This window comes from Phytophthora sojae, assembly GCF_000149755.1.
Source record: "Phytophthora sojae unplaced genomic scaffold PHYSOscaffold_10, whole genome shotgun sequence".
Classification (NCBI taxonomy): Eukaryota; Oomycota; class Peronosporomycetes; order Peronosporales; family Peronosporaceae; genus Phytophthora; species Phytophthora sojae.
In genome coordinates, this window is record NW_009258124.1 from 1,027,084 (window position 1) to 1,051,932 (window position 24,849).

Here is a 24,849-nt window from a genome sequence, read left to right on the forward strand (position 1 = left end):
GAGCACGTTCAAAACGTCCTCGACCAGCTGGAAAAAGCTGAGGTTATGGACGAAAGTAAACCTCCAGCTTCTAGTACTGCTACGCCCAAACCTCTGTCGGACGTCTCGCCACGAGCACGTTGAAGCTGCGTTTGTAGCAGGAAGCTGAGCGAGTGATCAACCTCTGCGCTTCGGCCGTAGCAGCGCTTGGAAACGGACGTGCACTGAACGGCATCCAGCTCTTTGAGAGCTCGCAGCCAACAAATCCAAGTTGTTTCAACGACGCACTTCACCATGTCGAGTCTTGTTAACTGGTAAGAGCCACCCGCAGCATTCTGCCTGTGGAATGCGTCGAGGAGTTCCGTACAGTATCCGTTGCAGCTGAAACACAAGGTTGAAGATCACGTCCAGTCTGTAACCAAAATAAAAGCCCGCAAGTTGCGCCAATCATCGGCGCTCATTCCACCCTCTTGTAAAACCAGTCAAGAAAACGCCGTGTCGGGCGCAAGTCACAGGCGCGCGTCACCTGCCCCTAGACTAGCTTCTCCTCTGCTCCATGGCCTCGGGCGCTGCCGACACATTCCCCGCGCGCGGCGGTGGCGCGCTCTGGCCGGCGCTGAACGACGAGGAGATGGCGGCGGCCTCGTCCTCCTCCGCCTCCTCCTCCTCCTCTTCCACGGCCACCGCGACGCAGCCGCAGCGGTTGCTGCTGCCCAGCACGTCCCACGCGCAACTTAACGAGCTGTCGGCGTTCCTGGCGGCCTCTGCAGCAACTTCCGCCGCCGCTCCCGGTGCCGGAGCGCCGCAGACGTTCCTGGACGACCTGCTGCGCGACGACGGAGACGCCGCCGCGCACCAGCCGCCGCAGAGCTTCCAGCTGCACGAGGACGTGCCCGTGTCCAGCGCCATGTCGGACGTGGGCGTGCTGAGCGACGCGGCCTTCTTCTCGCTTGGCGAGGAGGCGCACAGGGCCACGACGGACTCGTCGTCTGCCGGCTCGCCGTCGACGGGCGCCAACACGAGCCGACTGCTGCAGCTGGAGACCAACTACGAGCGCAAGAAGAAGCGCGCCAAGATCAACCGCAAGGACCTCAACTCGAGGTTCCAGGAGCTCATGGACATTTTGCACTTGAAGGAGGACCGCAAGCTGAACCGGGCCAAGATCCTGGAGAAGACTATCGAACACATTGAGAAGCTCACGGCCGAGCTGAACGCGCTGAAGGGAGGACACCAGTCGCAGCCGCAGCAACAGACTCAGACGCAGACAGTGAGGAAGACGGCCATCGCGTTGCACCATCAGCAGCAGTTCCCCGGCATGCAGACGATGGCCCAAGCCATCGGACACCACAGCATTGCAAGCTCAGCTCATGGCAGTGCGACGGGTGGCGCGCCTCTGCTGCCGTATAACCCGTCGCCGTGGACTGCTGGGGCCAGCCTCCCTTTGCCCCCGATGATGTGGGTGCCGTGCCCCGTGGTGACGTCCTCTGGCATGATGCTGAAGCGCGCTGCTCCTGGCCGGCCAGCTGATGTGTCAAGCCGCAAGCGTGGACGAGTGGAAAGCATGGAAAGCACGGTTACTAGCTCGTCGGAGCTTGAGAGCGGGCCCGAAAGCCCTGAGGTCGTGACGGTCGTTGTGTCGTCTGCGGCTGATAAGGATTCGTCGGTTTTCGTGTGGGCTGCGCAGGAAATTCCGACGCTGCTGGCGTTCTGCGATGCGTGGACACTGGTCACAGTGATGCGTACTTCCCGCGAGCTGCGGAGTGCAGCTTGCAGTGAGAAGTTGTGGGGAGATCTGTGGCGTGAGCGGTGGCGGATTCCTCCGGAGATCAGCATTACCCAGCCTCGCCAGCAATGGCAGCAGTGGCATGAGAGCAACCGCATTCCGACGGACATCACGCAGATTACGGTACGACGCTGGTCTTGCTTGTTCGTCACACACTTGGTACCATCTAACGCTGTCTTCGTGTTTTTTTTTTCTCTCGATAGTCTGGAGGAGTGCTGTTTGCTTCAGGTCGTGCCAAGAATGTCAGTGCGTGGGGGCTGCTTTCTCATCGTTCCAACGGACATACGACAAGAACCGTCCTGCTGAATGGCAAGGCTACGGTTATGCAAGTTGTGAAGCTGTTCATCGTCGTGCAGAACCTGAGCCTTGCATGCGTCCGCGTTACGGACCGCATCTCTCTGACTTCGAAAGATGGAGCAGATAATGCATCGTTCGAGCCCTTCACTGCGGCGTCTGGCGCACACTTGACGCCCCAGATCGTGGCGTTCAACGCAGATCATTACGTGACGAAGGATCTGGCTTCAGTCGCGCTTCACCACGGCGATACCTGCGTGCTGAGCGTGTATATGGCGTGTCCGGGACTTGACCTGGAGGATCAGTTTCTGCAAAGGTACGGATACGATGCGTTCCTGTACTGCAAGATAATGAGTGGTGATATCTGATGGGTGCTTTTGTTGATGCAATAAGCAGGGCGGGCTCACTCAACATCACTTGCGAGATGGACGGCGAAACCAAGGAGCGCGTGGACGTTCGCGCTGCCTGCAAAGACCACAACGACTACGACCGAAGCCGAGAAAAGGCTTTGCTTGCTGTGCACCGCGGCACCATCTAACGACGAAGACCCTCCCAGTCCGGATAGATACAAGACAAGATGACGATTGAAGCGGTTGCTTCTCGTGCGAAGCAGTTCACCGCGGCGCAAGGCTCAGCTCCCGTACTCCACCTGCCAACTAGCGGCAGCAGGGCTACCGCGCGGCGTGATCGGCGCGACCAGCCCGTCACCCCGTGCATCACATCACTCGCCTCGCAAATCCGCAGCAGTCCCGTAGGTTGCAGCTACACTGTACATTGCACCTGTACCTGCAGCAGACCGGGTAAATGCACTGTGATTCAGAGCGCGATTAGTTCCCAGCTGACCCTTGCCCACCCCACCGAACCGTAAAGCACACAGACGCAAACAATACATTCGTCAACTCAGTAAAACCGTCCTCCATCGTCCTCCTCCACTTCAACTTCACCACAGGTTACAAGGTTACACTGAAAACGTAACCCACATATAACCCAATCGTAACGACCATCACTCGCATTCCTCCCCAGATATCCAAGAGACCAAGAGCTCGCCCACGCCACGTAGGGCAGACTGCAGCAGGTAGAGCGCCCTCCCTTCCTCGCTCCCAGTCGACAGCCATGGGCATCCCGCGCTTCTACCGCTACATGTCGGAGCGGTACCCGCTGCTGAACCAGCCCATCTCTGACGTGTCGCTGCTGCCCGAGTTCGACGCCTTCTACCTCGACATGAACGGCATCGTGCACAACTGCACGCACTCGGACGCGGCGGACGACGCGCTCAACTCGCTGTCGCTCGAGGCGCAGCTGCACGGCATCTTCACGTACCTGGACCGCCTCATCACGCACATCATCAAGCCCAAGCGCCTCGTGTACATCGCCATCGACGGCGTCGCGCCGCGCGCCAAGCTCAACCAGCAGCGCTCGCGCCGCTTCCGCGCGGGGATCGACCGCCAGCAGGCCATGGAGAAGGAGCAGTACATGCAGATCAAGCTCGAGGACGAGAAGAACGGCGTCAAGGCGCGCCCCGCAGCCGCCAAGTTCGACTCGAACTGCATCACGCCCGGTACCGAGTTTTTGAGCACCTTGTCGCAGCATTTGGTGTACTTTGTGCGTCAGAAGATGAAGAACGACCCGCTGTGGGCCAGACTCGAGGTGTTCTTCAGCGGCAGCGAGGTGCCCGGAGAGGGAGAACACAAGATCGTGGAGTTTATCCGCCACCGGAAGATGGCGGACGGGTACGAGGCCAACATGCGCCACTGCATGTACGGCAGCGACGCGGATCTGATGCTGCTCGGGCTCATGACCCACGAGCCGCACTTTACGCTGGTGAGAGAGACGGTGGTGTGGGGCAACCAGCACCGCAAGGTCGCGGCCAAGCAGATCGAGGAGCAGCAGTGGCAGCTGGTGCACTTGAGTCTGTTTCGGGAGTACTTGATGATGGAGATGAGGGTGCAGCCGCCGCTGGATGGCGAGCGCATGCTGGACGACTTTATTCTGTTGACGTTCTTGCTGGGAAATGACTTTATTCCACACAGTCCGACGCTGGAGATTAGTGAGGACGCGATCCCGTTGTTGCTGAAGACGTACAGAGAGCTGCTGGAGAACCACAAGGGGAGCTATCTCACGCTGAATGGTAAGATCACCAACGTCAAGCTGCTGCAGGAGCTGTTCCAGATTATCGGCAACCAAGAGGAGGAGATTCTGATCAACCGAGCCATGGAGGAGAAGCGACGCTCCGGACGACGCGGCGGACGGCAGCAGGCCAAGCAGCATGATGTTAATGAAGTGGAGGTCCAGAAAGCTATTATGGCCCTGCGTGACGACGACGACGATGACCTCCCGCCGCCGTTAGTTGATGATGAAGACGAAGACGAGGAGGAGGCAGCGGAGCGCTTGCTGCTTGAGGCACTCGATGGACGCGAGGCGGCCAGATTATCGCTCGAGATTGAGAAGGAGGACCGCGAAGTGCTGATGCTGGTTGGCAGCGAGAGTTTCCAGGATACGAAGTGGAATTACTACGAGCGGAAGTACGGTATCAAGCGAGGTAACGGTGACGCCGGTAATAAGGAACTGGAACAAGTGAAGAAGTCGTACATGGAGGCATTGGTGTGGTGCCTTGCCTACTACTTCCAGGGCCCGCAGTCGTGGGCGTGGTACTACCCCTACCATTACGCCCCCATGGTGTCAGATCTCACTGACATCGAGGACATGATTACGAATGTGAAGTTTGATGAAGACCCAGCGATTGCCGGACCGCTCCTGCCTTTTGAACAGCTCATGTCCAATCTGCCTGCCTCAAGCGCCAACCTTGTGCCTGAGCCTTACCGATTCCTCATGGTGTCGCCACTGTCGCCGATCAAGCACTTTTATCCAGAAACGTTTGCCATTGATATGGAAGGCAAGCGCAACGCGTGGGAAGGCGTGAATCTCTTGCCTTTCATCGATGTGGCACTGCTGAAACAAGCCATCGCGCAGTACTGCCCGGATTCGCGGCTTACGGAAGCCGAGAAACGGCGAAATAAGCTGCAACACCTGCCTATTCGCATTGTTCGAGACCTGGATGTGCTGGACACCTTGAAATCCACTCTTCCTGGAGTTGTTGGCTTTCCCGACGTGCTCTACTGTAGCACGCGCGTGGAAGACTATGATTTGCCGCCGATTCCTGGAGGCGAGTTCAAGAGTAAGTTGATGGACGGTGTTGTGCTCCCCCTGGCTGGTTTCCCGTCACTCTACACGGTTCCTCTTGAGAGCACGCGCATCGCAAGCGTCGGCTTGAACTGCTTTGGAATGAGTTCGCGCAAGTCCAGCCTAATTCTTCAACTGCCGCCCTCTGGAAAGTTGAACGACAAGAGTGACGCTACCCCGGAGGATATCAACCCTAGTGAGCTGCTGGGTACGACCGTCCTGGCAAACTGGCCGAATCTCCACGAGGTGCTTGTTGTGGGTATCAGCACACTGTCTGGAGAATACCGCTTGAAGCAGTCGTCTCGCAAGCACAACAACCACGGTCGCAAGAAGAACGAGGTGGTCTTTACACCGTATGGCTCAGACGAGAAGAGCGCGTGGGCGTATTATGCGCAGACAGAGGTGGTCAAGCTGCTGTCTGGTCGCGGAATTCCGGGCAGTGGCGGTATCGACCTCGGTAGGACCGGAATCACTACAGTCTTGCACGTGCTGCCTCTCCAAGGTATGGTGTCGAACCCGATTACAGGTGCCATCGAGAAGAAGTTCGGCGACACCGAAGCGTTCGTGCCCGCGCAGCTCTCGGTGCGCAACCGGAAGCTTCTTGACGCGCGATTTGAAGAATCAGGCGTGTTGCCTCTGAATGAGCGCTTCCCAGTGGATTCGAAGGCTCTCATCACGCGCGGCAAGTGGCTAGGCTGTACCGCTATCGTGCGTTCGCAGGACGAAGAGCAGCACACTGTGACAGTTCATGTGAACACCATTGACCAGGAGCCGCCGTTTGGCTACGTCATCGCACAGAAAATCTCGGACAAGTTCTTCCCGGGTTATTTGGTGGCGCAGAAGCTGGGGATCTCGGCCTCCACTTTGGGCCTGATCACCGGCAGCGTGATTATCAAGCCGAGCGGCACGGACATCGGCCTGAACATTCGCTACCGCAAGGAATTGCTGCTCCCTGGATACTGCCGTCTCGTCAGCCGTGACAACAGCAGCTCTAGCTCCAGCGACGATGTCAATGTCTGGCGGAAGGGTGATATTGTGAAGATTGTTGGAAGTAGCGGCAACGAGAGCGGTGATTCTAACTCCGGTCCATCCCAGGGTCGGAACGGAAGTTCGACCGCTTGGGAGTACACTGAGCGTGCTGTGCAGGTAATTGCAGGCTACCAGAAAGCATTCCCCGAAGTTGTTCGAAACCTGAGCCGTCTACCCTTCGCAACGACCTACCAAGGCAAGGACGTGTTTGGCATTGACGACGCCGAGCGTGTGGAGGTGAAGGCTGAGGCGGTTAAGCAGTGGATTGAGCAGCAGCGCTTGGGCTCGAGCGAGCACTCGAAGCATGTCCCCATCACCTCCGAGTACATTGCACTGAACGCTGTCCGAGCGATGGAAGCTGCCGGAACTTTGCGTGCCTCGGAGCGCGCCAAGGCTGTTGAAGAGCAGAGACGTGCACCTGTTGTGGCCACAATCAATGCCGCGGATCTGTTCCGTCCCAACCCATTGGTGAACCAGGACCTGACGGGACACGAAGTTTCGCAGCGTTCATCCAAGAACAAGGGGGCGCCAAACCTAGGTGACCGAGTGATTAATATCAGCGCACGCGGAGTTCCTTTCGGCCACCGTGGCACAGTGGTTGCCACCCACGTGAGTAGTCGGTGCGTGGAGGTGCTGTTTGACGAGAGCTTCACCGGTGGTGAGGCGTTGTACGGGACGACGAGCCTCGACCGCGGCAAGATCGTGGCCTGGAACAACCTGCTCTGCGTGTCGCTTCCGCCCGGCAGTAAGAACCAGAACCACAATAGCCGCTCGAAGCAGTCGCAGAGCGCAAGTGCGCGCCACACCAACGGTCCACCGCAGCAACGGACGAGGGATGGAGCTCCTGTTATCAGCACCAACACCCGCGTGCCGAAGAAAATCCTGAAGGCAAATGACAAGACTCCCGTGGCGCCTCCAGGCCCGCTGGTCCCACCACCAATTCCCAGTGCTGTGCCAGCGCCGCCGAACCCGGAGAAGATTCAAAAGCTGATTCAAAAGTGGAGCTACGACGGTGAAGTTGCCACTCAAAGCGATGAAAAGGCACCAGCCGCAGCTGCAGCCCCGAAGTCGAAGTCGAAGCCCAAGGCGCCGGCCGCAGCAGCACCGCCCTCACCAACTTCAGTGGCATCAACACCGGCGACCCCGGCATCGACTGAAGAACAAAAGTTGGCTCCCTCTGTCGCAGCACTGTTTTCGGCAGCCGAGGCTGCGGCCCCGGCACCTCCAGCGCCTGCACCTGTGGATCCGTTGATGGGGCTGTTCCCTCACATGTATGATCAGTCTTCGGGTGCTCCGTCGCTGCTGACGCCTCCACTGCCGGCTGGGGCTCCTACTCCGCAGTACGCGCCTCCTCCGCCGCCAGCTTTCTACGGAGCGCAGCCGCCGTTACCTGGACAACAGCCACAGCTCTTCCTCATGCCTGACGGCTCGTACGCGCCGATGTACGCGCCCCCGCCGCCCGGAGCGTACCCACCCCAGCAGCCGCAAGCTCCGATGCCGCCTAGCGAAGAAGAGTACCCTCCGCTTGGAGCTGCACCACCTGCCAAGAGCGAGAAGAAGCCGGTCGCTACAACTGAGACCACGTCTGAAGCTGTTAAAACCAAGCGTCACAGCCGAGGTGGCAAGGGCAAGAAGTCTGCCGCGACGAAGGAAGAAGGCAACACCCCATCAAGCGCCCACGGCGCTCAGAAGAAGTGGATTCCAAAGCAGAACGGAGACTCAAAGGCCAAGGGCCCCCAGCTGCTGCTCCCCTCGCAGGTCATGCGCCAGCAGAAGCCGCAGCAGTAACGCCACTTCATGTCATGAGGACCTGAGTCGCCTCGAGATTATGCACAAAGGTTGACTAGAGTATATGTTCAAAAATATACTACCAGACTAAGGCCCGCAAGCCCCTCCTCAGAACGGTGGATCCTTCACTATGATACGGACGGCCAGGCTCCCAAGGACGAGAACCACCCTCATCATCCTCATGCCTGCCTCAAAACCTCGAAAGCAATACCGACTATGATCCGAAGAGTTCGGTTGCCCCCACCATTTCCACATTGTAACTTCGACACAAAGGATGGCTGCAGTCGATGTCGCTTCCTCTCCTCTTCTTGCGCTGAATAGCCAGAGTCATGTGCTCGTTGGCAACGAATACGCGGAGGTGGCGACCATCGAGCAACTGCCACGCGGGACAGCACTTCACGCTGCACGCACAGCATTGATCAAGGAATCGGCAGCTCGAGCGGCTCCGTCGTCCAAGCAATCCACTGGGAATGGAATCGAGGTGAAGCTCGTCCACTGTGACTCGGCCTCAAGCAGTCTCAACAGCGGCAGTAACCCCGAGGACACGTCAGCGGCCGACTCTGCGGTCTCGGAAGAATCGTCTAACAACGAGCCACTGCGTAAAGCTCCAAGTGCTGCGGACCTCGCTAGACGTGCAGCTCGGCGTGTCAACGTCTGGAAAAAGTCTGAGCAAGAGCGTCGTGGTGAAGAAGAACGCGCTCGACAAGTCAAGCACGAGCAAGAGAAGAAGCGCCAGAACCACGTAGCCCACGCCAAGCAAAGACGCCGAGCGGAGATCTACGCTCTCAACGCGCTCTTGCGGCAACTCCAGCAGGAGAAAGTCGCAAAATATATCGCCGCCCAGAAAGAACTCCAGGAATTGCAACAGCAGCAGCAACAAGATCGCTGCAAGGACGGTGAAAACCTCACGGAAACGACAGCAGCTTTATCGCAAGTTCGAGCTGTTGGCGTTTAGCTCAGTCGTATCATAAAACTAATAAAAACTCGGCGCGATGTCAGAACTTTCATAAGCTTAGCTTATGACTTCTTCACGTAAGTAAATGCAAGGCCTGTACCCCGATTCAAACGAACGGTCCTCTTGCACCATTCAAGAGGTTTTTACTTGAATCCATTGTGCATATTTTGGAAGACTTGAAATGCGTGAACACAGCCGTAGTCCTTGGTGAACATCTCGATTGTGTCCGGGCTGAGTTCTCCCGAATCGATCGCTTTTTGCCACTGCAGAAACTTCTTCTCCATGTACTTGGGGTATACCCGCATTGCTTCGAACCTTTTGGTGACGTACATGCGTTTGTAGGTGCTGAAGAGCTTGAAAAAGTTGGGGGAACGTGCTTCATCGCTGTTCTCGATAGTTTCTCCAGAACGTACGTGGGACGCGGTCTTGGTCTGCTCATAAGCTGCTGCAGCGTTGCACGAAGCAAAAAGAATGGTTGACACTGCAACTAGGAGGTCGTAACTCCAACGCATGCGGTTCTTTAAACGTTGATGACGAACTTGGTGGGGATGATACGTTTGCAAGTGCGAGGTCCGCAGCCAACAAAAGCTACACAGTGCGATGAGTACGGTCGGTTGTCGCGCGGAACAATGTATCGTAAGCAGATTTCTTTATATATTGCAGTAGTACCTTAGCAGCAATAAAGCACTCGCACTCAGCTCTCCAGCTCTTACTTAGCATCAATACCAAATGCCAGCACGAACACCAACCCAAGTACGAAACCAAAAACGCCTACACCAGTGTAACAGGTATGAAATGTAGCCATGCCAGACGGTGATCGCGGCAGCGGTTGCAGAGCCCAAGCGGCAACGACAGCCCGAAGTGGCAACCATGCGGAGAACCGCACATGAAGGATCTTTGGGCTAGAGGGTCGCCGTGGGCAGCGGTCCGAGGAACGGATCGAAGCGAGTGGTGAGTAGCGCGCGACGGGTGGCGTGCTCCGTCGCCGCGCGAGCTAGCGAGCGCTCACTTGGGTTTGTACCCGGACGAGAGCAAGTGGGGGCACCCGCAGCCCTTGCAGCGGCGCACGGCGAGCTGACGAACGAGGACGAGCTGACGGACGTGGACGAGCTGGCGAACGACGAGAGCGAGTCGCAGAACGACAACGAGCTGCCCTGGTTGTACTGAGGTTAATAAATAGGGACGTAGGTCCCGGCTGCTTTGCAGTGGCCCACAGGTGTTGATGTTGAAGTGACAAACCCCTCATGGCAGCGGACCTTGGCGTGGACACAGCAAAAGCACTACGGGCGACAGCCCGCTGGCGAGCTGGCGTTAGCAGACTCGTTACATGGTGGTCATACAGGGGCCTGAGTTCTGAGGGAACAGTGCTCTGCGCCCGGTTGCGACGAAGAAGGCTTCAGCCTGAGCTTGGAGTCGAGATTGGATTGAAGCTGCACGGTCTGTTTGATGGACGGAGTTGCAGGGTTTTCGCTATGGGCGTGGGGTACATGGCTCGGACAGAGCCCCATGAGCACGAACGAGTCGGCGGTGACGGAGATGGTCGCGTTGGAAGTCGCCGTGACGGCATTGAGGACGACGTCAGTGCCGGTGGGACACACCTACTGCGTGATGGAGGTGGAAGCAGGAGTCGGAGCAGCTTCGGTGACGATTTGGGTGAATTTCGAGACGATGAGCTTAATTAGAAGGTTGGAAGAAGTCAAGGGGGTGTTATGGCCGATGTCTGTCGACTACAGTGCGCGAAGAACGTGACGAGATCGTGGGAGGTGAGTGGACGAGGTACAATGAGTGTTCTTCAGCCTGCAACAGGCTCAGAACTACGAACAATGTGCGTTCTACGAGCGTAGCTGTGAGTGGGCATGATGGAGGTGGTGAACGCTTACATCTGCAACAGACCAGAACTGTACGACGTGCGCATACGAGATGTTCGCGGAGTATGGGGGTGAGTGGAAAACGAGTGACTTCTGATAACCTGATAGTTTGGCGGAATTGTTGGGGTTGACCAGTACGGATCCGGGATTGAAGTGCGAGACGTGCATATGCGCGAGGAACACTGAGTGCGGAGTAGCGGTCGCGTAGGTGACGAGCGGCTTTCCTCCTGGCGCCGGGATTCTGTGGAGTAGTGGGGATTCAAGGATTGAGCTGGAAGACGTGCTGAATGTGCGAGGACAGCGAGTGCGGTGTAGCGGTTGCGTAGGAGACGAGCAACTTTCCTGCTAGCGCCTCGGAGTATACGACGTGTGTTAAGGGATTGAGCCTGAAGACGTGCTGAATGTGCGAGGACGGCGAGTGCGGTGTAGCGGTTGCGTAGGAGACGAGAAACTTTCCTGCTAGCGCCTCAGGATGACGTTGGAACCGGTGGACTTTTCGGACGATATGAAGCTGGCGAAGGTGGGGCGAATCTCAAAGCTGGGGCAAGCTGCCGCGGTTTGAAGTGATAAAGATGGTTGCGGTGGAGGGTCGACGGCCAATTACCGACGAAAGGCTCTGAAATGGGGATTTAGCCAAGTACAATGATCTCAATGCAGTGTGGCGAATGAATGATGTAGTTGCTGACGAGGTTGCGGAACTGCGAGGAAAGCGCAGCGTCGGAAGTGAGAGCGGAGGGAAAACAGTGGGTTCCCGAGTTTGCTGTGAGCTGCTTGTCAGGGTAGGCGCCTGAGGCGTACGCCCGTGTGGCTTAGTGAGCGTCGACCGGTCTCCTGAGGCGTGGAGGTGCTTCGCGTAGCATCCGTGGATTAGTTGGTGGTGAACGTATGGGCGACGAGTTGATGGCGGCGAGTAAATGCAAAGCGTTGAGCGAGAAGCGAGCTGGGGGCACAAGTTGATGCGTGTCCGCAGTACCTTGCCTCGATGACGAGTGAGGACGCAGGGCCGATGACGAAGGTGAATGTCGAGAGCGTCGAGGCAGAGTCGGGAAGTCTTGCAGACCAAAACGGTGAAGAGGGCGTTCGACGAGCTGCCTAAATCGTGCTACAAGCTGAAGAAGGCGCGCCGTAAGCAACAGTAGCTGCTGAGCAAACAGGGGGAGCTGCTCAGCGAGTGTGCGGTCTTCTTCAAGCTGAAGACATGTCGTAAGAAGTGTCGGTGCGTTGCGAGTACGTGGCTTTGAAGGAAGAAGTCGGGCGTCGACGTAAGATGAGCGTCTTGTGGTGCGTTGCGATGTCACGGAGACGGAGTTTATGCTGGAGAAGGCGAGCATGCAGGCGACGTCATCAAAGCAGAAGAAGGCGAGATCGATGGCTGCGAGGGTGATGCCGATGACGAGTGCGCGGACACACTGGTGGCCATGAGGGTGGCGAAGTGCGAGATGAAGGCCGGTTGCAGCGCGCTGTGCGCAAGGGTGTATGCTGAGCGGGTAAGACCACAGAATCGACCAACATATATGAGCTGAAGTACGGGTCGTGGAAGACCCTTGTGTGAAGAAGGCGTGTAACAGGTATGAAATGTAGCCATGCCAGACGGTGATCGCGGCAGCTCTACTGTACTCGGCTCAGCGGGCACTGTTCTACGTATCAGAGCGTCACTCGGCCGAGGTTGTAGAGACTAATTTAATTCAGTAGGTTTGCTGAGAGCATGGTTGAAGTGAACACGGTTGCTCATGGTGTTCACTTCACTTTGCACCCGACGGTGGTGACGTACCTGGTGTCGGAGGAGCTCCGAAGGCCGACGCGGCCACCGAGCTGACGCCTCTGGTCGGCGCGGCGGCGTCCGGCGGCTCGCGCTCCAACTTTGGCTCCGGCTCGGGCCGCTGCTGTCGCCCAGCTACGCGGCGTCGTCGCCGTCGTCCTCGGCCTTCTCGCCCTTCGCCATCCGCCCAGCGAGGAGCCCGAGCCCAAGGCGGCAAGTCCGCCCCGCCCCGGCAACTTAGCGACGCTCTTGTCGCAGCATGAGGACGAGCCCCAGAGCGACGCAGAAGAGGACGGAGAAGAAGAAGACGCCACTGAGGGCCAATACGCCTACTTCGCGTCGCCCGCCAAGGTGCTGGGCTCGGCCTGCGTCAAGGGAGGCTTCTTCCTGGCCCAGAGCGCCGTGGAGATGGCCATCAGTAAAGCAACTCAAGCGGCCGAGCGGCAGGAGGAGAAGAGGGCCGAGAGGGAGCTGGCGGACGTGGTGCGGCGCCGGGTGACCGACAGCGTCTTCCGCCTGCTGACGGTGCACGAGGCACGCCATCAGATGAACGCGCTGCACCTCGCAGTGCTCTACGAGCACCCGACGGTGGTGACGTACCTGGTGTCGGAGGCCAAGAAGTACTTCCCCGAGGATAAGGAGGCGTTGGTGAAGATGAGGAGCGCTGACAAGAAGAGCTGCGCGGACGCCAGAATGGCCATGGGACGCCTGAATGCGCCTCGGATAAGGAGGAGATCGATGACGAGACCAACAGCAACGCCAGTACTGAGACCCAGGAGCAGGAACAGGAACAGGAATTGGCGTGTGGCACGCTGCAGGACTTTCTAGACAGTCGCTGTGGAGAGTCCAAGCACCGCGCCACGGCGCTCATGTTGTGTACGTCTGTGGCGTGTGCCACCACGTTGATCGATAGTGGCGCGTCGCTGGATGCGATGAACTCGTCTGGGTTGACGGCGATGCATTACGCGGCGAGCACGGGGAATGCAGCGTTCGTGAGTTTATTGGTGTATCGTGGAGCGACCAAACGGACAGCCGCGGGGCGACGGCCTTGCACTGGGCCGTGTTTGAAGGGTTCCAATACACGGCGATGCTGTTGGTGGGCTACGGGGCGAACCAGAAGATCTGCGACTCGGAGAAGCAGACGCCGCTAATGATCGCCAGCGCTCTTGGAGATGCGTTCTTGGCCAAGCAACTGGTGGTGGAAGGAGCGCCCGTGAAAGCCAAGGACAAGCACGGTAGAACGGCGATGGACATTGCACGGCAAGGCACACACTTCGACACAGCAAGTGCATTGAAAGCAGGTTCGTCGGATCGACTGCTGGCCTTCGCGTAAGGGTGCCTCTGTCGCTTTCTTTTTCGGTATGGTGCTTACCACGACTACATTATCGCTGATTTTTGCGGTACCATGCCTGCCACCCCAGACTCCTGCCCAGACTGTACGGTACCAGACGATGGGGCTGGCGTTTTTGACTTTCACGTGTATCATGTACGTGTAGTTTGCATCAAGGACCCGGGGTACGTACCGCGCTCCACGCGCCCCGCCTACGAATTGCTGGCTGCGGAGGATAACGCTGTACCGTGCCCGACCTGTGTCACGCGCAAGCCTCAGCGATCCAAACACTGCTCAGCCTGCAGACGCTGCGTGTATCGCTTCGACCACCATTGCCCGTGGATAAATAACTGTGTGGGGATCGGGAACCACCGCAGCTTCCTCAGTCTTCCTCGTCACCTTGTCAAGCTTCTGCTTCACGATCGGTGCTCTGTCACTGAGTATTTTGCTGGACCCTGTGTCCTTGCACCCGTCCGCCCCCAGTGTTGGTGACGGCCCTGGAGACACGGCGCCGTGGCCTTGGCGGTGGTTGCAACCCCCTGAATGAGCGCTCACTGGAGAAGCTCCCGCTCACTCGGAATCGACGCTGATGCTGCACGGTATCCACGCCACTCTCCTGCTGTGCGCCGTCGTGTTCGGCATGCCGACAGCCACGCTACTGGCGATTCAGCTGCGCAACGTGAGAAGTGTTCAACAAGGACAAGTACCCGTATCTGAAGACGCCGATGGACGAGTTTTACAGGGCTGTGCCCACAACTTTGCTTGTGAGTGATTTTCAGCCATTCGTTACAATATCACGGAACAGTCTCAGTTTGGAAGATACGGTGCCGGGTTTAACCATCAGCGCTTCGAAAATAATCAGGGTCTATAGCCCTATGGTACTTTCCCATCAAGAGGCTAAGCAAATGCTCCCGGATGCGTAAGTACAGTCGAAGCCTACCTGCACAACTTCGGCATGAACCAGCTTCATTCACATCCAGCTGGAGAGTAGAGTCGCACGACCTGGGAGTTAAGTCCAAAGGCAACGAGGAGGATCAACGGGTATTAGCATGTGAATATTAGGGCTTAATTAACCGATCAAGGTCTTTGTTACGACTCTTTGAGTGCTAAATTACTCGGAAAAGGCTGCTTCTACCCTGGCCAGCTCGTCCGGAGCTGGACGTCGTTTGTACACACGGCGGGACACCTTGTAATAGGCGTCTCCATATTGGTAGACCTGGAGCGCCTCAGCAAGTTTGGGATCAAGATGGATAAAATACCGGATACGCGCTTATACTTACTCCATCAGGGTCCAGAGGTCGACTTCGTCATATTTTCATATTTAGAGGCAGCATTCGTTTTGATGATCGGGCCGCCCCGCTCGAGTATTATTTCTGATGCTGAATGCTTTTCTGAATCAAACAACTGTGTGGCTCACCTATTTTTATTCCACCATTAGCCATTGGATGAAACGTGGGCTAGTTCAGCACTTTTGACCAGTCACATTACTGTTTCTTGAAAAAGCGCAATTGGTTGAAAGTCTACCAGAATCTGCCGGCTCGGCTCGAGGAAAGATGGTGAAGCTCTTCTGTGCGATCGCTGCAGCGCGTTCGAGGTGGATATCGACGAGGGTGCGTCGGTTTCCGCGTTGAAGAAGGCGATCCAGTCGGAGAAGCCGAACAAGTTGAAGGACATCGATGCAGGTGACCTGCAGCTCTTCCTGGCGAAGACGGCGGACGGCGCGTGGCTGTCAGACGAAAGCGATGCTGCGCTGGAGCTGGAGGAAGGGAAGAGGCACGCAGTCATTCAAACGTTGATTAATGGAGAGCCGATGAAAGCCACGAAGACTCTCCAGTACTGGTTGTTTGGCAAGACCAAGATGCTTCCACCCTCTACCGATCAGATCCACGTGCTGGTGGTGGTTACGACCGAAGATGCGGTTGTGCCGGCGTTATCGCAACCATCGTTCTTTTGGAAGGAGGCAAAGTCGTTGGTCGCAACGAATCTGAAGCGGCAGATGACAGAACACAACAGTTCAGAAGGCAACAGTGCAGTTGCCGAGTGGGAGCTCGTGGATAGCGACTGCCCGACGCCATCTCTTGACGCAGAGAAGAGGCTAGTCCACATTCCTTGGAAGCTACTGAAGATTTCAGGAACGACCATCCTTAAAGAAGGCCACGACCTACAGCTGTACTGCCGTCCGGAAACTGTGGATGAATGACGCAAAAGCCAACGCAACGCCGTTGACACCTACGCACAGGTGATCATTCGCGGGGCACCTGGAACAGGCAAGACATGCGCAGCTTTCGCCTTCGCGTTTGGTACCGTAGATCGCGATTTGTGGGACATCGTGTGGATCCACTTCGATCGAGCAGTGAGCAGGTTCCTCTGTTATTTGGTGAAGGGTAAGAAATTGTGGGCAGCAGAAGCTTGGAACGATCGTGACCTCAACAACTTGCTGTTTTCATCGAAGTTACAGGAGAAAAGGGCGATTGTATTTTACGACGGATACAACAAAAGTTACTTGGCGTGTGACTCGGTATTGCTTGAGTGCCGGAAGTGGTATTCTCGGAATGATCTCTCTCGGCGCCTTGTGATAGTGACGTCGATGGTCTTGCTGACCGGCCGGAAACTTACCAACCCATTAAGCCTCACGTTGAGATACCTGGCGAGAAGGTCAATCCCTGGCTTGATGCTTTGGATAAACTGGCCACTCCAGCCGAACACAATGTGCCTGACCAAGTGCTACTCGACAGGGAGATGCGTGATGTGGAAGGTCATTCTGAAGACAAAGGCTGCGCTATTCCAGAAGGTATGGAGGCAGACGCAGCAACGGAGGTGCTCAATTTTCACGTGTTCGAGTTGCTGTCGTGAACACTTGATGAGTACCGCACTGCCGTAAACGAAAACATCTTTTTCGACAGTGTTGAACACGCCCTGCGTGATGGGGCCAAGGCGATTGGAGCGGCTAACACCCCGTATGAAGATCGAGTGGCGTTGGTGGAGAAAAAGTATTACGTCGCCGGCGGCAGAGCGCGAATGATGTTCGCTGTCAAGACGAGCAGGGCCATGGCCTCACTTGACAGAGCCCTTATGGCCGTGGGCTCGCTAAAATCCTTCGCTGAATTTGATACCGGGGTGCTGTCTGGCGTACAGTTAATCGACTTCTGGCTCTGTACCGTGGCGGGATGGACAAGACTCAACAGCGAATTGTAAGCTCGTACGCTGTTCGAGAACTCAGTATCAAACTCGGCCCTGACAAATTTCTGGAAGCAGTGAGCTTACTTCAGATGAACCCGTCAATGGATGGATTCATCTTTGAGGGATGGGTCATCGGGTGTCTGGCACATGGTCCGCTGACACTCAAGCAATTGGCTAGCGGGGGAAACGTTGAGTGGAAACAATATCCTCTGGTTCACTTCGACATCACGCAGCTGCAGCTGAAACTGCAAGCCTTATCCACGAAACAGTGGCTTGTGCCGTTTAAGTGGAACCAAAGTGGCTACGGCATCGTCTTCTTGGACAAGACGAGGGGTGTCGTTCGCTTTGTCCAGGTGACAAGAGCATCCAAGCACAGTTTCGCCGCCAAGGCATTCTGTGACTTCCTCAATATCTTGCACGCGTGCAAGTGGATGGAGATTCTCTCGGTAGAGCTCTGCTATGTGGTACCGCGCAAGACTGATGAACCCAAGCCCAAGCCATTCATTTCGAAAGAAGAGCTTTATCGCCAGGTCATCGCGGTGGTTTTCCTGCAGGGTGAGTACCGCCCTTTCGAGGAAAAGAAGTTGACACGAAAGACGCTTGAGACGACAGAAGGAACGCCTATCACGTGCTCTGTTGACACTTTGGAAGCCGCGTATGATGCCATTTCTTGTCACGACATGGAGCTACAGAGGCAGGAAATGCATGGGTGAGAGGAATAAGCGAGCTGGAATTCACGACTGGTAGGCTTCTGTTTCAGCTACGATGGTACGAGGTTGCGCAGTAAGGCGTCAATCGTTGAAGCGGTGCAGAACTGAATATCCAAGTTACAGCTTCAAACATGCATCCTGCATTTGTTTTTTTGCCTACTTTTGGCAAGTTTGCTTATTGCTATTGGTTGCCTATTGCAAGCGCTCCCACATTCAGTACTGTACAGTAGTTCATCCGCTACATCTGGATGCGAATTTTGATCCCACCGAACCTTGCTCCTCGTATTTCTCGACAAACAAATTATTAACAACAAGCTGCAAAATGGTTCGATGTTTGTTTGCCAAGCCTTCCTGGTGAGCCAGCTTACTGTCATATTATACGTAACGTTACTGTGGGGTTTCTTCACGGATCCGCGTGTGGTTCGCAGGCACGATGGTCTCGCGTCTTCTTGTGCTTGGTCGTCAACCCTTGGGTGTAAGTGCTGCATACTTTACCGAGACCAGTCTTGATCCTGATCTCACTGATTATGTGTGTGCAACCCTGTAGGTACAGCGGGACGGCCACGCCGACGAGGAGGGTAGCGTCGGCTTCTAGCAAGCGTGTCAAGCGTAAATGGAACGGATGGCGGTGAAGCGCGACAGCTTTTTCGCCACGCTGCTTCTTGAGAATGCTAAGCACGACTAATAATTCTCTGTCAGTAGATAAATTGCCATACTGCACATTTCCTTCCTTACCTGCGAACCTTTTCGGACGCAGCTGTTCTCTTTCTCTTCCCTGTCTGCGCAAGCCGTGCATGGCGCGTTGCTACTGCAGACAACGCAGCTACAGGCCGGAAAAGCGCGAACCGAGAGGAGGGCCACCGGAAGCGCGATCGACCGACAGTGCGTTCGATGCATGTTGACACGAGCTCTCCTGTCAAAGTGGCTATGGAGGACAACTTCAGACCTCAATGCAAAGAAGCACAGGACCATAAATGCCATAAATCCAGAGCTCACCCACCTGTGGAGCGAGATCAGCAAGCTCTACAGTAATGCCGGGGGTAAGTTACTACCGCATCGCCAAAGTCATAGTTCCTACCTGATACCGGTATACAAGGGGGGGTTGTGGTTATAAGGGACCCTTCTGTTGGGAAAGTGTTACATAAACATGCAACACGTTTTGACCTGATTGGTTAACATGATTTTTATTGGGGGGGGGGGGGGGGGCAACACCAACAGAAAGGACGGGCATCTCGCAACAAAAATATTGGATTTCTGAAAAGCCAGAAATGGCGTGGGCGCTGGGAACGAGAGCGAATGAGCGCATCGAGCGCGGTAAACACGTGGAACAGTAGCGGGGCGGCCTGTATGGGCTTCTGCGCAAGTGCTTGTGGTTATTTATGAACGGCGTTACGGCAACGTGATTACGACAAGACGACAGCTCTTACGGCACCATAGCAAGGGTTTTCCACCTAGCAAACACTGCACCAAGCAACGTAGAGGCTGTATGGTATGGTGCTTGCTATGTAAAACTGGGTTTGCGGTAATCTATCTGCGATTAATTACGGGAACTGCAAAAGTTACCGAGCGCACTCCAGAATATCACAGTAGACATCTAGAATCAAAGCGGCTGTTGGTGCACACTAAGCGTGAAAGAAGATGGAACCAGGCGACCTTAACAGCGATGCTCTGCCGGCCTCACCGCTACCGCCCACGACCGACGCAGGCACGCGTCTATCGCGAGATCACAGGGCGAAGGTTTGCAAGGGTCTGTTGATGTCTAGGCTCAAGGCAATTGAGGCTATGGAAGACAGACTGGACAAGATCGCCAAGTACTTGCTCAAGCTTTTAAACGAGCGCGACGAGCTGGCTACAATGCTCGCCAACGAGAAGGAGGAAGCTGTCCGTCTCGCAACGGTGCTTGGGGTGTCTGTGCGTGAAACCGGCTACGTGGTGTCGTACGGCGTAATGCTGCAACAGTGTTTCGAGGCTCTACTCGAGCAAGACTAGACCAATACTTCGCGCGTGTTGTGAACACGAAGAAAACATCAAGCCGATAACAAATAAAACTGCATTGAGGTCACAATTGAGCTATATTCAAGTCTTTACGGTTGCCATCAACTCGAGGTCGGTTGCATATACGGTCTTGGCTACTTGGTTCGCTATCGTACTCACTTCAGGTTGCATAAGTACCATCCACATAATACGTAGTCGCATGCCGGCAACGTCATCGGCTGAAACTGTGGCCTTGGTAAATCCTTCAGCATGCAATACACCTGGGCTATCACCATAACACCGCACGACATTCCATCGGGCTGTCTAGGTGCATCCAGCCACACACCATTCTACAAGAGGATATTCCACTCCAATCATTGTCTTCTCGCGCCAGCCCAGTAGAAATGGCGCTACCGTCTCTTCGTAGGTATCTTCGATAGTCGCTCGATATTGCGGATCACACAGCGGCTCGTAGAAGTAGGGTGTGATTGACGGTGGTTCAGCTTGGTAGGTGATACTGACAATGATGACACCCCATGTATGTTGCTCAGATAAACTGGCAAAACAACATAATGCATGCTCCAAATGCGGGTCTGGGGCGGGTCAGGGCAGCAACACGTAGCTGCATACGTATCCAACGCGTAGCAATCTCCGAGCGCGTCACAGATACATATGACAGCGAAATCAATGATCATATCAGACAGCATCTCCTTGCGAGCAAGCATCCCAACCAATCTGTCCAGCTTTACAGTGCCTGCACCGCTTGCCAATCGGAACGTGGAGCTCAGAGAAGCTCCTTCGAGCTGCTCCAGCACTTCGTTTGCCAGGGCCGCGTGCTTGGCCCCTGTGGGGTCATCTGTGAGCTCGTCCGAGTCCGTTTCCACGTCGAAAAGCTCAGGATTGACCGTCATTGCGTCCCATTTAGTCGACAGTAGCCGCCAATGCACATCCTCCTTCCACGCATCAAGCTTGCGGACAACGTTGTAAAACTCGCTCATCCACTCCAATCATTGTCTTCTCGCGACAGCCCAGTAGAAATGGCGCTACCGTCTCTTCGTAGGTATCTTCGATAGTCGCTCGATATTGCGGATCACACAGCGGCTCGTAGAAGTAGGGTGTGATTGACGGTGGTTCAGCTTGGTAGGTGATACTGACAATGATGACACCCCATGTATGTTGCTCAGATAAACTGGCAAAACAACATAATGCATGCTCCAAATGCGGGTCTGGGGCGGGTCAGGGCAGCAACACGTAGCTGCATACGTATCCAACGCGTAGCAATCTCCGAGCGCGTCACAGATACATATGACAGTGAAATCAATGATCATATCAGACAGCATCTCCTTGCGAGCAAGCATCCCAACCAATCTGTCCAGCTTTACAGTGCCTGCACCGCTTGCCAATCGGAACGTGGAGCTCAGAGAAGCTCCTTCGAGCTGCTCCAGCACTTCGTTTGCCAGGGCCGCGTGCTTGGCCCCTGTGGGGTCATCTGTGAGCTCGTCCGAGTCCGTTTCCACGTCGAAAAGCTCAGGATTGACCGTCATTGCGTCCCATTTAGTCGACAGTAGCCGCCAATGCACATCCTCCTTCCACGCATCAAGCTTGCGGACAACGTTGTAAAACTCGCTCATCCACTCCAATCATTGTCTTCTCGCGCCAGCCCAGTAGAAATGGCGCTACCGTCTCTTCGTAGGTATCTTCGATAGTCGCTCGATATTGCGGATCACACAGCGGCTCGTAGAAGTAGGGTGTGATTGACGGTGGTTCAGCTTGGTAGGTGATACTGACAATGATGACACCCCATGTATGTTGCTCAGATAAACTGGCAAAACAACATAATGCATGCTCCAAATGCGGGTCTGGGGCGGGTCAGGGCAGCAACACGTAGCTGCATACGTATCCAACGCGTAGCAATCTCCGAGCGCGTCACAGATACATATGACAGCGAAATCAATGATCATATCAGACAGCATCTCCTTGCGAGCAAGCATCCCAACCAATCTGTCCAGCTTTACAGTGCCTGCACCGCTTGCCAATCGGAACGTGGAGCTCAGAGAAGCTCCTTCGAGCTGCTCCAGCACTTCGTTTGCCAGGGCCGCGTGCTTGGCCCCTGTGGGGTCATCTGTGAGCTCGTCCGAGTCCGTTTCCACGTCGAAAAGCTCAGGATTGACCGTCATTGCGTCCCATTTAGTCGACAGTAGCCGCCAATGCACATCCTCCTTCCACGCATCAAGCTTGCGGACAACGTTGTAAAACTCGCTCATCCACTCCAATCATTGTCTTCTCGCGCCAGCCCAGTAGAAATGGCGCTACCGTCTCTTCGTAGGTATCTTCGATAGTCGCTCGATATTGCGGATCACACAGCGGCTCGTAGAAGTAGGGTGTGATTGACGGTGGTTCAGCTTGGTAGGTGATACTGACAATGATGACACCCCATGTATGTTGCTCAGATAAACTGGCAAAACAACATAATGCATGCTCCAAATGCGGGTCTGGGGCGGGTCAGGGCAGCAACACGTAGCTGCATACGTATCCAACGCGTAGCAATCTCCGAGCGCGTCACAGATACATATGACAGCGAAATCAATGATCATATCAGACAGCATCTCCTTGCGAGCAAGCATCCCAACCAATCTGTCCAGCTTTACAGTGCCTGCACCGCTTGCCAATCGGAACGTGGAGCTCAGAGAAGCTCCTTCGAGCTGCTCCAGCACTTCGTTTGCCAGGGCCGCGTGCTTGGCCCCTGTGGGGTCATCTGTGAGCTCGTCCGAGTCCGTTTCCACGTCGAAAAGCTCAGGATTGACCGTCATTGCGTCCCATTTAGTCGACAGTAGCCGCCAATGCACATCCTCCTTCCACGCATCAAGCTTGCGGACAACGTTGTAAAACTCGCTCATCCACTCCAATCATTGTCTTCTCGCGACAGCCCAGTAGAAATGGCGCTACCGTCTCTTCGTAGGTATCTTCGATAGTCGCTCGATATTGCGGATCACACAGCGGCTCGTAGAAGTAGGGTGTGATTGACGGTGGTTCAGCTTGGTAGGTGATACTGACAATGATGACACCCCATGTATGTTGCTCAGATAAACTGGCAAAACAACATAATGCATGCTCCAAATGCGGGTCTGGGGCGGGTCAGGGCAGCAACACGTAGCTGCATACGTATCCAACGCGTAGCAATCTCCGAGCGCGTCACAGATACATATGACAGCGAAATCAATGATCATATCAGACAGCATCTCCTTGCGAGCAAGCATCCCAACCAATCTGTCCAGCTTTACAGTGCCTGCACCGCTTGCCAATCGGAACGTGGAGCTCAGAGAAGCTCCTTCGAGCTGCTCCAGCACTTCGTTTGCCAGGGCCGCGTGCTTGGCCCCTGTGGGGTCATCTGTGAGCTCGTCCGAGTCCGTTTCCACGTCGAAAAGCTCAGGATTGACCGTCATTGCGTCCCATTTAGTCGACAGTAGCCGCCAATGCACATCCTCCTTCCACGCATCAAGCTTGGGGACAACGTTGTAAAACTCGCTCATCCACTCCAATCATTGTCTTCTCGCGCCAGCCCAGTAGAAATGGCGCTACCGTCTCTTCGTAGGTATCTTCGATAGTCGCTCGATATTGCGGATCACACAGCGGCTCGTAGAAGTAGGGTGTGATTGACGGTGGTTCAGCTTGGTAGGTGATACTGACAATGATGACACCCCATGTATGTTGCTCAGATAAACTGGCAAAACAACATAATGCATGCTCCAAATGCGGGTCTGGGGCGGGTCAGGGCAGCAACACGTAGCTGCATACGTATCCAACGCGTAGCAATCTCCGAGCGCGTCACAGATACATATGACAGTGAAATCAATGATCATATCAGACAGCATCTCCTTGCGAGCAAGCATCCCAACCAATCTGTCCAGCTTTACAGTGCCTGCACCGCTTGCCAATCGGAACGTGGAGCTCAGAGAAGCTCCTTCGAGCTGCTCCAGCACTTCGTTTGCCAGGGCCGCGTGCTTGGCCCCTGTGGGGTCATCTGTGAGCTCGTCCGAGTCCGTTTCCACGTCGAAAAGCTCAGGATTGACCGTCATTGCGTCCCATTTAGTCGACAGTAGCCGCCAATGCACATCCTCCTTCCACGCATCAAGCTTGCGGACAACGTTGTAAAACTCGCTCATCCACTCCAATCATTGTCTTCTCGCGCCAGTCCAGTAGAAATGGCGCTACCGTCTCTTCGTAGGTATCTTCGATAGTCGCTCGATATTGCGGATCACACAGCGGCTCGTAGAAGTAGGGTGTGATTGACGGTGGTTCAGCTTGGTAGGTGATACTGACAATGATGACACCCCATGTATGTTGCTCAGATAAACTGGCAAAACAACATAATGCATGCTCCAAATGCGGGTCTGGGGCGGGTCAGGGCAGCAACACGTAGCTGCATACGTATCCAACGCGTAGCAATCTCCGAGCGCGTCACAGATACATATGACAGCGAAATCAATGATCATATCAGACAGCATCTCCTTGCGAGCAAGCATCCCAACCAATCTGTCCAGCTTTACAGTGCCTGCACCGCTTGCCAATCGGAACGTGGAGCTCAGAGAAGCTCCTTCGAGCTGCTCCAGCACTTCGTTTGCCAGGGCCGCGTGCTTGGCCCCTGTGGGGTCATCTGTGAGCTCGTCCGAGTCCGTTTCCACGTCGAAAAGCTCAGGATTGACCGTCATTGCGTCCCATTTAGTCGACAGTAGCCGCCAATGCACATCCTCCTTCCACGCATCAAGCTTGCGGACAACGTTGTAAAACTCGCTCATCCACTCCAATCATTGTCTTCTCGCGACAGCCCAGTAGAAATGGCGCTACCGTCTCTTCGTAGGTATCTTCGATAGTCGCTCGATATTGCGGATCACACAGCGGCTCGTAGAAGTAGGGTGTGATTGACGGTGGTTCAGCTTGGTAGGTGATACTGACAATGATGACACCCCATGTATGTGCTCAGATAAACTGGCAAAACAACATAATGCATGCTCCAAAGCGG

General features: G+C 55.4%; 9 protein-coding genes across 9 annotated transcripts in view; 6 read left to right on the plus strand and 3 right to left on the minus strand.

Annotated features, from left to right (window-relative positions):
* Window positions 1-535: 535 nt before the first annotated feature.
* PHYSODRAFT_524592 (hypothetical protein) lies at window positions 536-2,424 on the plus strand (the record flags this gene model as incomplete). The annotated part of the gene is made up of 2 exons (XM_009537218.1): window positions 536-1,885; window positions 1,966-2,424. 2 exons carry the CDS (start codon window positions 536-538, stop codon window positions 2,422-2,424), a joined length of 1,809 nt encoding a protein of 602 aa, XP_009535513.1.
* A 5,903-nt stretch (window positions 2,425-8,327) lies between these two features.
* On the plus strand, window positions 8,328-9,008 carry PHYSODRAFT_524249 (hypothetical protein; the record flags this gene model as incomplete). Its single annotated transcript, XM_009537219.1, has 2 exons — window positions 8,328-8,543; window positions 8,646-9,008. 2 exons carry the CDS (start codon window positions 8,328-8,330, stop codon window positions 9,006-9,008), a joined length of 579 nt encoding a protein of 192 aa, XP_009535514.1.
* Window positions 9,009-9,151: 143 nt separating this feature from the next.
* On the minus strand, window positions 9,152-9,520 carry PHYSODRAFT_305739 (hypothetical protein; the record flags this gene model as incomplete). Its single annotated transcript, XM_009537220.1, has 1 exon — window positions 9,152-9,520. The coding sequence occupies one exon, from the start codon at window positions 9,518-9,520 to the stop codon at window positions 9,152-9,154; it is 369 nt and encodes a 122-aa protein (XP_009535515.1).
* Window positions 9,521-12,294: 2,774 nt separating this feature from the next.
* On the plus strand, window positions 12,295-14,737 carry PHYSODRAFT_318755 (hypothetical protein; the record flags this gene model as incomplete). The annotated part of the gene is made up of 7 exons (XM_009537221.1): window positions 12,295-12,308; window positions 12,827-13,283; window positions 13,328-13,641; window positions 13,668-13,936; window positions 14,084-14,317; window positions 14,352-14,453; window positions 14,514-14,737. The coding sequence occupies 7 exons, from the start codon at window positions 12,295-12,297 to the stop codon at window positions 14,735-14,737; spliced, it is 1,614 nt and encodes a 537-aa protein (XP_009535516.1).
* An 810-nt stretch (window positions 14,738-15,547) lies between these two features.
* Window positions 15,548-15,796, plus strand: PHYSODRAFT_434762 (hypothetical protein; the record flags this gene model as incomplete). Its single annotated transcript, XM_009537222.1, has 1 exon — window positions 15,548-15,796. A coding segment is annotated over one exon (249 nt), but the record flags the coding sequence as incomplete, so codon positions are not given.
* An 876-nt stretch (window positions 15,797-16,672) lies between these two features.
* Window positions 16,673-17,858, plus strand: PHYSODRAFT_318756 (hypothetical protein; the record flags this gene model as incomplete). The annotated part of the gene is made up of 3 exons (XM_009537223.1): window positions 16,673-16,756; window positions 16,900-17,094; window positions 17,142-17,858. 3 exons carry the CDS (start codon window positions 16,673-16,675, stop codon window positions 17,856-17,858), a joined length of 996 nt encoding a protein of 331 aa, XP_009535518.1.
* A 400-nt stretch (window positions 17,859-18,258) lies between these two features.
* PHYSODRAFT_305742 (hypothetical protein) lies at window positions 18,259-18,651 on the minus strand (the record flags this gene model as incomplete). Its single annotated transcript, XM_009537224.1, has 1 exon — window positions 18,259-18,651. One exon carries the CDS (start codon window positions 18,649-18,651, stop codon window positions 18,259-18,261), a length of 393 nt encoding a protein of 130 aa, XP_009535519.1.
* Window positions 18,652-19,493: 842 nt separating this feature from the next.
* Window positions 19,494-19,844, plus strand: PHYSODRAFT_252323 (hypothetical protein; the record flags this gene model as incomplete). Its single annotated transcript, XM_009537225.1, has 1 exon — window positions 19,494-19,844. The coding sequence occupies one exon, from the start codon at window positions 19,494-19,496 to the stop codon at window positions 19,842-19,844; it is 351 nt and encodes a 116-aa protein (XP_009535520.1).
* A 251-nt stretch (window positions 19,845-20,095) lies between these two features.
* Window positions 20,096-24,849, minus strand: part of PHYSODRAFT_452213 (hypothetical protein) — a gene marked incomplete at both ends in the record, with an annotated part of 5,471 nt that continues 717 nt past the window's right edge. The window contains 2 exons of the mRNA XM_009537226.1: window positions 20,096-20,179; window positions 21,453-21,641. Coding sequence (XP_009535521.1) covers window positions 20,096-20,179; window positions 21,453-21,641 — 273 coding nt within the window. The remainder of the gene's footprint in view (window positions 20,180-21,452; window positions 21,642-24,849) is intronic.